Source organism: Sciurus vulgaris (assembly GCF_902686455.1).
Source record: "Sciurus vulgaris genome assembly, chromosome: 5".
In the NCBI taxonomy this organism is placed as follows: Eukaryota; Metazoa; Chordata; class Mammalia; order Rodentia; family Sciuridae; genus Sciurus; species Sciurus vulgaris.
The window spans coordinates 149,418,716-149,431,301 of record NC_136465.1 but is presented as its reverse complement, the minus strand read 5'-3'; the positions used below and the strand labels follow the sequence as shown (position 1 = coordinate 149,431,301).

General features: G+C 33.3%; 1 protein-coding gene across 2 annotated transcripts in view; it reads left to right on the top strand.

Moving 5' to 3' along the window:
- Positions 1-12,586, top strand: part of KITLG (KIT ligand) — an 82,636-nt gene that overhangs the window by 51,565 nt on the left and 18,485 nt on the right. The window contains exons 4-6 of one of the 2 annotated variants that reach the window (XM_079139211.1): positions 6,597-6,767; positions 9,165-9,321; positions 10,003-10,086. In XM_079139211.1, the coding sequence (XP_078995337.1) occupies positions 6,597-6,767; positions 9,165-9,321; positions 10,003-10,086 (412 nt within the window). The remainder of the gene's footprint in view (positions 1-6,596; positions 6,768-9,164; positions 9,322-10,002; positions 10,087-12,586) is intronic. The other variant, XM_079139212.1, reaches the window with a different exon arrangement.

Here is a 12,586-nt window from a genome sequence, read left to right as displayed (position 1 = left end):
TATAGAGCAGGGATAAAATCCTTTACTTCTTTCTATTTCCTCACTTGTTGTAACGACCCAATGCATATAGTAGCTACTCAAAATCTACTTACCAATATGCATTTTTAACTACCGGCAAAAATATCAGATTTCCAAGTGTTGATGGAGCTCATCTTATTAATTTAGACTTCTGTTGTTCTTGGTAACAATAATGAACTGAAGCTTAACCCACTCACATGTACACACACATACACACACACACAGTCCTATTTTTATAGATACTAAAGAAAAGAATGACACCCAAGTTTAGAATGTGGCCAGGACTGGAACCAGCATTAGAAAGCTATCAGGTTCTGCTTTTCCCATCTTTGAATCTTTCCAGATTTTTCTTGTATCCTGTGCAAAAGAGTTCTTCATGGTTCAGGTTACCCAGTAGAATATAACTGCCCCAGAACTCCAAAATTCACATAGCTTCCTCTCTGCTTAGAGACTGGTTTCAGTTCCTATCACTACTATCAGGGACTTTTGGCAGGGATTTTCTGATTGACCTATTGAGTCAGGTATCCAGCATCATTCAGTTGGCTATGCATTTTGCACTGTAAGATGCATTCGTAAGGTCCATCCTATGATGTGAGGTACTTGTACTTCCTAGAAAAAGAAGCCCAGTAAACAAATCTGCTTACCTGCCTCCTGTGTAATACTAAAGATTTTTTAAAGAAATAAGTATAAAATCAATAAAATAGGACATTAAATACTATTTTTAATTAGTGCTTTGTATACTCAAACTACAGTACAGAAGCCCATCTTAATAACTGATATAATAAAACACTGTTCAGAACATCCAGGCCATTGTTGTCTGATAGAAACACAAAGGGAGCCACAAACGTAATCTTAAATTCTTTCAGTAGCCACATTTAAAAAGCAAAAAGGAACAAGTGCAATTAAGTGTAATACATTTTAGTTGGCTTAATATACACAAATATAATCACTTAACCTTCTAGTTAATATAAAAATTATTAATGGAATATTTTATTTTTTGTATATTATTCAAAGTCAACTGGAGATTTTACACCTGCAACTCATTCCAGTTCAGACACTGAATTTTCGTCAGAAATATTTACTCCATATTTAGTTCTTCATAAAATTCACTCTTGAAAAATGCAGGTACGCATACCTAAGTTTTTCCAAATACACTTAAAAAGTTATTGATTTTTAAATATAAAGAAATTAAATAAAGTGATAGTTAAGTTAAAATTTTATCTCCTCAGTCTCATTAGACCTTGTTTTTAGTGATAAGTTACAAGTGGGTAGTAACTCCCATACTGATCTGCACAGATTAGATCGACCCTTTTATTTTATAGATGAAGAAATTACAGCCCTAAATAGCTTTAGTGACCTCCCTAAAATCACAAAGTCAGTTGACAGATTTGAGACTCAAGTCTGAACCTCTGGTCTATCAATTATTGTTGCCCTCACTCCCATGATGTCCCTTCACTGTGCTATTTTAGGTCTGGCTTAGTGGCCATTTTTAGGTCTTCCCTGGGTAATAGCATGGATTGTAGTGCTTGGGTTGATTAGCATCTTAATTAGATTGAGGTTTTTACATCACTTTAATTCAAACGGGAAAATACAGTTTGCCTACTAAAAAGTGAACACAGAAAGATCCAATGAATTGTTTAGGGAAGGATCGAAATAAATTGTTAGAAAATCCAGCTCATCCAAAAGTCAAGATTTGGGAAAACCTACACTAGCAATGTGAATGCACAATGTTTTGCCAAGTGCTTTTAGAGGAAGTTTTTAATTTCCCACCCATGTAAGGTTTGAGAGTGGCAGGCCACCAGGTAAATACCAGAAGGACAGTGAAGAAGTCCACTACTGGCAATTGGCATTTGCTGTTTAGTTATCAATAACTAAATGACATGGAGAATATTGCATTTCCTTGTAGACTGGATTCATTAAACAAAGAAAGAGCTATTTCCATTTCCAGGAGATCTCTTAATTGAATCTTAGAGCTAATGTGTCTGGTCCAGATGTGAGAACTGAGTGGTGGGGAACCCACCAGGAAATGTATTCCAATTGTATATACTGTGACCCTTCTCACCGCTAGAGGAACTAGGTGAGTGGGCGAGAATCCTGGTTTCTGATGTTTCTGATGAAACCCTGGAGAAGCTTCTTCACTGCTCTAGGAAATGGGAGGGACTGAACCAGATGCTCTTTGGTATTCCTTCTGGATACCCAAATTCTAACGACAAGGCTCTAGATGAGTCTCACTGCTCAGCCTGGAAGTCAATACTGAAAACATAAAAAAGAAAGGAAGGCTTTATTCTCTGGGCACGTTCCTCTAATTCTGGCAAGAGTGTGGTTTAATACATGTTGAAGAAAACAAAAGCAATCAAGCTTTTGAGATAAGAACCTGGGTGAATACTCCATGTGAATATCATGCAAAGGTTACAAGCCAGGGCTTTTCACCCTCGGAGTCACTGGTTAATATTCCCCCTCATTTCCTTCAGAGAGAACTCTCTCTGGTCAATACCAACTTTAAGCCCAATCAGAAAGCACATAGGAATCTCTGTGAATAGCTGCCAAATGAAAAGTAGTTTGAAGTGCACCAATGAACAAATGTTACAGATATATTGTCCACTATTAGCTTTTAATTCCATAAATCTTTTAGTGTGTACACTTAGATATTCTCTCTGCATCTTACACTGATGTGGGATGATGTGTGAAATTCTTTCATCTAATGAATGAAGTAGGGAGTGGAGAGGAGAAAGCTTGCCAGACTTGGCCAATCCTCAGGACGTTTTTAAAGCACATGGTTAATTTTATCCAGGGTCTCAAATTGATCAGTTCTGGGATTACAGAGGTGCTTTATCACACATTTTGTGGAATTCATTTAGCGTATTTTTAGAATTTTGTTTTGGTCTTGGAATGTGTGTGGATATTTATGTTGCTGCTCTTCAGTCACACTCCTAGTTGTGTTTAGGATGCTTTTATTATTTTATGTATTTATTTATTTATCATATATTTCATTATTATTATATTAGATTTTCATGGTATCTTTAATCATTTAGAGAAATCATGGATGTGGTGCTTATGATATTTTAAAATTGCTAAGGAAATTCATAGTTTTTAACAAATTCATCAGTGGTAGTGGCTTACCAGCAGGTCATAGATATTGGTTCAACATCAAGGGGTCCATTAACATTCAGAATAATATGTGTTATAAATACATAGGAATAATAAGCTCATGTGTTCTAGTAGTTCTAGACAGGATTGCTCTAATTAACCTGAGAACAGGGTTAGAAATTACATGGAGTCAAGGAAACATCCAGGCAAATTTTTCCATTGAAAGCATAAAATATCAAATTCCATGTGCTTAAGGAATTTGAAAACTCATCTCTACATCGTTTCATTGACACCTCGTGTGACTGTTAATCTTCCTAATCTCTTGCATTCTTCCAGCAAAAGAGAACATTATGCTCTTGTAATAAACATGGTAAGTTAATATTTATTTAAAACTAAAGTTTGAAATGGTCTCTGAAAGATAAGAAATCACGATAATGCCATTTATTAAGGCAAACAAAAATTGCATTTGTGAATTTGACAACATTTAAACATCTATTTTATAATCATAATCTTGGAAGAATTGAGAAACAGGCTGCTTGCGTCTCACAAATGAAATGCTCACTTTCTGGTGTTTTGTTCTTTTCACAAATCATTGACTATATTTAATGAAAAAAAAAATGAAACTGCTTTATGTTCTAGTCAGAACTGGTTTCCACTATTTGAGGCAAGCAGGTCAAAACAGGCTGATATTTAATATTATTTGTTTACCTTGGTTTTATCTTTAATGCATCCAAGAATCTTAAAAAGCTAATCCATAGCTGATTAAACAAACTAAATGATGACACAGTCTTTTCCAAGGAAATGATGCTTCAAGCAAGGATGAATAATGAAAAGGGTTTTAGAAATAAGTTTTTTTGTGCAGTGTAGTTAAAAAGTTTATATCAACTATCAATAAGTTGTCCATATCTTTAAAAGGATAGACCTTAGGATGGGAGAGATTGTAGGATTTCTGTGACCTAACTATAAGAAATCACAGGATTGGAATTGAATATTTTACTGAAAAAAAATCGATTGTTCAGAATGTTGATTTAAGTACGTGAAAATGGGGGAAGAGGAATTGTAGATAAACTGTACGTAGAACACAAAATGTCAACGTGAAGTTCAGTGGAAAGAGACACAAATGGAAGTGGCTGTAGGTACTCCAGAAATTCCCAGTTTGAAAATAATAAACTAACAAAATCTTTTCTACTTTAATTATAAAAGGAAAAAGATAGATTATAAAGGGAAAGAGATAGAGAGAGAGAGAGAGAGAGAGAGAGAGAGAGAGAGAGAGAGGAAAGACAGTAAAAAGCAACCCATTCATTTGATAAGCAACCCATAGTAAAAAGCAACCCATTCTGTGGCAATAACCACAGAATCAAAAGGAGAGTCTTAATTCAAAACAAGAGAATCTGATTTGGGCACTTATTCTTCAGAAGATCCAAGAGAAAGATAGGCAATAATATTTATAACATGGAACAAAGAAAGTTTTAAGAAATGAATGCATGAAATTTGTTTTAGAAAATTTGCAGTTATTGCTGAACAATATCTGGTGAAGGTATCTGTCCTACCACATGAATACTATCCAAACAGTATTATAGTATTTGCAGCATTCCATCTCCTATCAGCCCTTGCTGGTAGGGAGGACTACCTAGAAGGAACTAACATTACCAGTATGGAGAAACCTGCAGAGCAATTCAGCACCCAAGGGCCAACTGACAGCTTTGAAAGACTTGTTAATGATGCATGTATGAACTTGCATGTGCTTAAGATAAGTGGTGATTTAACAAAACAAAGGATCTTTTCTGAACATACTTCAGAAACATAGTCTTTGAGAACTTGGTTAGGAGGAGTTGAATCAGCCACTTGTCCTAATTTCCCATTGGTTTGTTTTTATTTTTTTAATCCTTCTTACCTGAAATCAAAGCCAACAATCCTAAAAGTTTTGAATGATATTTAATTTTTCCAGGACTTGAAGCTTACCTATCAGTAGATAGATCAGTTTCTTTTTTGGTTGTAATATGTAATATGTCTGCTAAATGCATATAAAATACCTCCCTTATGTAATTTAGCATAAGCAAATTATTTGTCTTTTCTTACAGAGATATTCCACTGTTAAGAGAAATAAGGTTTAGTGATGTGATTCATTTTGTATGGCTTGGCACTCTTTTCTAATGATAGAGAATGCTGACTTTGAAACCCAACTGAGCAAAATGTTAACCCAAAACAAAGAATTCCATTTTTCTCATTGGTTGATATATATTGCAAAGATTTTATTATGAAAAAATTATATTCACCCCTTGTTATTATTATGACAATTTGACTTTTGCAATAAAAAAAATCCTATAAATATGCTTTGTCTTATTACAAATGTACCCCAACGTGATATTCTTGATTTTTTTTTTCTTCTGGCACACAAAAGCTAAAATATTGACACTTTGACTTTACAGAAAGAATACACTGACCCTGAATGTATTTTTTTCTCATTCCTTTTTTTTTTTTTCACTTATACTTCCATTCAACAAAGCATTGGGGATACCGTAAGGATCAAGGCTTCTTTTAAAACTATGCTGCCCTCATGAAACTTATATTCAAACTATCTACATTATCTCCTCACAACTATGCTTCATGGAAGGTTTCATTTCCATTCCATATACAGGAAATGCACAGTTCAGAGAGATTATTATGTAACTTGCCTGGAGTTTCTCAACCAGAATTGAGCCTGAGTATGCCTGATTCCAAGGCCTGAGCATCTGCCTAACCAATGGGCACAAGTGGCTTCCTGGGTTGGGCTCCATGCTTGGTTTAATGTTCTACTATCACAATCTTGAAATTCTTAAAAGTGTTTGAACAAGATTTTGAATGCAAACTTTTGAACAATGAATACATTTTCATTTTGCACTGAATCCCAGAAATAATGTAACTAGTCCTGCCACTAGGCAAAAGTGCTTCTTCTCAAATCTCAGATCACATTCCTACCAGGGCTATTTTTTTTACAAACTCACATGAATTTATCTATTTAGAAGCTGTGAAATGTAGCAAGTTCTTTAGAAACATTAGCAATTATTAATCAATTATTTTATATCCCATTCTACATAGGACAGGTAATTCTTTGTGGGCCTAGACTCTTTCCCATAGCAGTTTTTTGTAATCTGTTCCACATCTAACACTCTTTTGAGAACACAATCAACAAGCCATAAATAATCTTCAGTAGAATTAAGTTCCATTAATATTTGAATTTTGTCATTGGTAAGGATTGGCTCTCTATTGGCTTAATTTTTTTCCACAGAAGGGCAAAATTGTTACCATCAATGGTTTCCTCTGATTTTTTTGCATTTGTCAGTTTTGAAACAGGATACTAGATCTGAGTTGAGCAAAACCCCCAAATTGACTTGTTGTTCTATAAGGAAATTTATCCCAAGTCTGTGACTGAAGCACTGACCTCTGAGGAGGACTCCCTAGTTCACTGCACTTATTGAAACAAATGCTTTGTCTCTCTCTATGTCTTCCAGCCTAGCCATTGTTGGTTACACGAGATGGTAATACAGTTGTCAGTCAGCCTGACTAATCTTCTGGACAAGTTTTCAAATATTTCTGAAGGCTTGAGTAATTATTCTATCATAGACAAACTTGGGAAGATAGTGGATGACCTTGTGGAGTGCGTGGAAGAAAACTCACCTAAGGTACTTTTGTCTTCATTGGAATTGTTTTTTGTTACTCTTCTCTAAAACCTATGCTGATTAATGACTTTGAGGAAAAGGGAACATCTTAACTTTGTGTTTATATTTTGAACTTATAAACTTTGTGTTTAAAAAAACATTTTAAGTTGAGCATGGAAAACAAATGTTTGCAGTTGTATTGCAATAAAAAAATGTACATTCATACTGAATATTGTCCCCTAATACTTTATATAAAGATTTCTTTATACTACTATGTAAATTCCACTCTTCCTTTATTTTTATTTCATATGCAAGTTACAAAATCTTCCTATTAATTTCCAAAGTTTATTTAAATGGGAAGTTTCTGTAATGAATGCTTACACTTGTCCTGTTATCCATAATGTGACCTCCTCACATATCACAACAAAAAGTGCACTTTGGCCCAGTAGAGTCATTGGACAACTAGTTGTCACCAACCTCAGGATACGGACATGACATTGCTTTGACTTCTAAGCATAAGGAATAAGGAGTGTATCCCAGAACTTAAGAAACTGAAATGTTTCAGGTCTGTCAATTCACTTTGTGTACACATCTCTTTATTCCTAAAATGGGAACAGCAGCAGAATCCCCCTCCTAAGGGGATCTGTGATAAGAGCTTTAACACCATATCTGGAAAATAAATGTTAATAAATGTTGACATCTTTGTTGTTTATAGCACTGTTTCTATGATACACCAGAGCCTGCTTTGGTATAGAGCTCAACTGGTCAAAGTTTAACTTCCGAGGTTTCTAGAAGCTTAAACCCAAAGGATTTTTTGTTATTAGTTTAGTTTAGTTTTGTTTTGCAGTACTCAGGGTAGAATCCAGGGGCACTTTATAAATGAGCCCCTAGCCTTTTTTAATTTTTATTTTGAGATAGGGTCTCACTAAATTGACAAAGCTGGCCTTGAACTTGTGATCCTGCTGTCTCAGCTTCTCAAGTTGTTGGAATTGCAGGTGTAGGCCACCATGCCTACCTAAACTCAAAGTTCTAAACATGAATCTATTCCTTAATACCTAGATGCTCCCTCTACCCTCTCATGCAAATTCCAGCTCCCCTTTAAGATTCAATGTCAGTGAATCTTAATGCTTTCCAGTCTTAAAATACTTATCATACTAAGAACCTAATCTTTACATTTTATCATTTCTGTTGCTTCATTTCTGAAGCCAGAATGTACCTTACATCTTCTGTCTTAGTACTAGCATCTCTTTTTTTATAATGGTGTGCTAATAGCATTCATAAGAAGTAAAGATGACAGAAGTAGAGTATATTCTACAAGGTGTCAGAAAACAGCATATGCATTGGGGGTTTAAAGATGAGTTGGGTGTTCAATAAATGGAAATACTGGAAAGAGTATTTCAAGTAACAAAGAAAATGAATTTTCTAATCATGATTCTTTGGCTAAAACCCAGGAGATTGCAGATAGCATGGAGATTGCAGATGGCATTTCTTAGTTGTTTTGGAGATTGTGTTCACGTGTATAAAGCACATAGAATAGTAGAGTAAGTGATGTAGAGGTGTTTGTTATTATTACTCATTTTTCTTTACAGACAACCATCCACTTATACAATCCTTAAATACAGGTTTGATTTGCTTTTATGAATAAATTGATCATGTAGTTTTTATTCTTTTATGGCTCCCTTTCTTTACTTGGCCTTTTATGTCTGCAAAGATGTACCAACTTTGATGCATAACACCATAGTTAATATTTTACTGCTCATAGACTATTCCATTGATTCAGTGTACCACAATTTATTAAGCCACTCTTCGACTGGCATAAAGGTTATAAATGTTGCAGCTAGGAACACTCTTCTATGTCTTATGGTGCATATGTTCAAGTTTCACTGGGTTATTTATGTAGGAGTGGAATTTCTGAATCACACACAGGATGTCTGACTGCATATCTAATGTAATAACTTGCCGTATACCATCATCATATAAAAGTTTTTTTTCATTCCAATCCTTGCAAATAGTTGGTATTATCAGACTTTTTAATTTTGTGGTTTTGGAGCATATGTTATAGGGGAGTCTTTTAAAAATCAATACCAGTACTTTTAATGAGCATCTCTACAAAGAGTCCTCAATTTGTTGTCAGGAGTATTTCATTGTTATGATATTGTGTTCATTGTCCCCCTTCCTCTCCCTCCATTACTTTGGTCATGAGTCAAGTCCCAGATGGATCTGATAGTTCACTGTCCTGCATTACCTATTTGAGTTATGTATGTTAAAAGAACTGTTTAAAAGTGTTAGCTCTTAGAATTCAAATACTTGAATCTATAAAGGACATATTTTTAATCCATTATCTTGACTTCAGTTAATTCTATGGACTATTTGAAAAATATAATGTTGGTTTTTATTGTTTTGATTTTTTTTTTTCTCTAGAATGTAAAAGAATCATCTAAGAGGCCAGAACCCAGGCTCTTTACTCCTGAAGAATTCTTTAGAATTTTTAATAGATCCATTGATGCCTTCAAGGACTTTATGGTGGCATCTGAAACTAGTGATTGTGTGGTTTCTTCAACATTAAGTCCTGAGAAAGGTGAGACACCCGCATCTCCAATCTAAATGAAAATAGCAAGCTCAAACTTTGTATCAGTAAGAATCTACTTGTAAATCAAATATATGTGTAGCTAAAGCAAATATTGATGGCACTAAAGAAACTGATTGTAGCTTTGTTGGTTTCTAAAGGAAAACAATATTCAATCACTTAAAGAATTGTGAGTAAATAATACATGAGATGGTTGTGCATATTATTTCTTATCTGCTATTTGCTGATAGAATACAGTTATATTATTCTTCACTTTCAGTTTTCTTAATGTTCCCTTCTCAGATTTTTCCCTTAAGGACCTAACTCTGAGTCATGAATTCTGATCCTCACCTGTTACTCTGAATAGATATTCTTTTTATTCTACCTTGGGTCCTTGTAACAAAACCCTAATTTCATTGATTTCCTCTTTTAAATGACAAATTATAACAACTTGTCTTTTGTATTTATTACATATGTATGCAATGCAATCAATATTTGTTCTATAATGCCTCTGGCAAATTTCTTAATAAAACAGAATAGGAGGATTCAGTATGAAATAAATAGGATCCAAATAATCTAGATTTATGAAGTGGACCTGGCACTGGTACCCTGGTATTGTACTTCACCTTTTAGGGACTCTGTAATTCATATAAATCACCATGTAACACTGACACATTATTGCTTTCTATTTAGATTCCAGAGTCAGTGTCACAAAACCATTTATGTTACCCCCTGTTGCAGCCAGCTCCCTTAGGAATGACAGCAGTAGCAGTAATAGTAAGTACACCTATCTGATTTAATGCATGCATGGCTCCAATTAGCCTATATAGGAGTATTGCATGGGCTTTAAAGGAAATTTATAGAATTATTACCATTAATACCTTTCTGTTACTGTTATTCCTCTTATGGTCTTCCTGAGAATTAAATATTTGGTTTGTAGAATTGGGTTTCCCTAGAGCTTGAGAAAATGTTTAGAGAACAGGGCCAATAAATTTTCTGTTAATATTATTTTAAATAAGGCATGAAGTTAATTTTAGAAATATGATTTAGACTTATCATTGTAGACTTAAAATATATTTTGTGGAGAGTGAGCCTGACAAAATGGAATTTTAAAGTTGAAAGTAGAAATGCTGGTTGTATAGAATTCCAAGGATATTTTCAACATTGTGTTATCTGTGCCTCAGTATTCATTATTGCATGTTGGGAAATTTGGTGATTTTGTTATTTTAACATAAAAGTATATGTTGAAAAATATACTTCTTTCCCTGAAATTTCTTTCTTCTTTGGACAAGAATCCAGGCTCCTAGGAGACTATGTCCTCTTTTGAAATATAGGCAAAGGTTGTTACAAAATTTATTTATTGGATTTACAAATATGCTATAGCCTCATGGAACCTGCAGAAAGAAAAAAAAAAAAAAAAGTCATCCCTGGAGACTTACAAATGGGTCACTGTTATTTGTTCAGAGACTAGAAGACCTTTCTAGACAAAAAGGACAAGTGATTTATTACAAATTCATAATAGTGTGTCTACAGTTCAGAATGTTTCCCACCAAAATTTGACCTGAACTGAGATGAAACTAATTTTAATAGCCCCTACCCTTCCAAAACCTTATATTTATACATTTCAACACAGAAATAACAACATGCTATTTCAATGGGGGTAGTCTATAATATATACTATTTACAGAACAAAGTCTCCTAAAATCTAAAATTCTGAATTACATGTATAACACATCAGATCTGAAAAGTTTCAGAAAAGAACTGGGGATTTGCATGTCTGTGTCAATGTAAGTCTTTTCCACTAACTATGGATTTTATTGATCTTCAAAGAAGCAACATTTAGCTTCTTAAATTCTGTTTATATTTCATTGATTTTAGTCTTTATTATGTTCTTCCTTCTACTTGGTTTGGGTTTAATTTACTCAATTTGTTTTAGCTCCCAAAAGTGGGAAAAATATGATCATTTTGAAAACATTTTTTTCAATTTCTTGAAGGTATAAATTTTCTTATAAGCACCGCTTTTGCTGTAGCCCCCACATTTTTACATGTTGTGTTTTCATTTTAATTTTTTTCAAAATACTTTTTAACTTTTGTGATTTTTTTCTTTGATTCATGGGTAATATAGAAGTGAGTGATTTTATAAAGTCTAAAATTTTGGTGTTTTCCTAGATATCTTATTGTCATTGGTTTCTAAATTAATTCTGTGTCAGAGAATATATTCTATAATATTTTGAAATTTATTTAGAATTACATGTGTTATTCAACTATTAGGCAGAATATTCTCAAATACAGCCAAAGTGGTTTGATAACATTGTTCATATCTTGCATTTCTTACTAAATTTTTACTTATTTTTTATCAGTTACTGAGAAAGATGAATTAAATGTCTTTCCTTTTGATTGTAGAATTGTCTGATTCTCTGGTTCTTAGTTTTTTGCTTCATATATTTTTTGAAGCTATATTATTATGTGCACACACATTTATTATTGCTATATATTCCCTAATTCTTTGACCTTTTAATCTTTTTGAAATATCCCTCAACCCTTCTGGGAGTGTTGTCTTGAGATATATGTGTGTTTCTGTGCATGTGTGTGTGTGTGTGTGTACAAAATCTGATATTAGTAGAGCCAGTCTTTCTTATGCTTAGTAATATTGTAGTGTATCTTTTTTCCCCTTTTTATTGCTGAATTTTAATTATATAAAATAGTGGGATTCATTATTGCATAATCATACCTGCACAATTAGCAAATCATTTGTTTCTTTATTTCCAACCTACTGTGTTTATTTTTAATGTATGTCACTAGTAGAAAAAAAAAGAGCTTGACCTTTTATTTTATCTAGTGTACTTCTGATTTTTAATTAAAATTTTTCATCAATACATGTAATAATTATTGGCATAGTTGGACTTGCATCTGCTTTTTGGTTATTTATTTCCAATTTGTCCTGTTTTATTGATTCTGTGTTACTTCTTTTAACCCTTTGTTGAATTAATGCTTTTTCTTAGTGCTCCATTGAAATTACTTTTGCTTTCAGGTAACACCTCTTTGCATCATTTTGTAGTTGTTTCAGCAGTTAAAATACACATTTTAACTTGTAATATTCTACTTAGAGTTAATATTGTCTCATTTCAAAAAATATATAAAAACTTTATCCATATCCATTTTTATGTTGTTGACTTATATCTACATAAGTTCTAAATCCTACAATATAGTCTTAAAATTATTTCACAATTATATGTCTTTTAAAGAAAGCAAGAGAAAAAAAAATTCAATGCCTCTT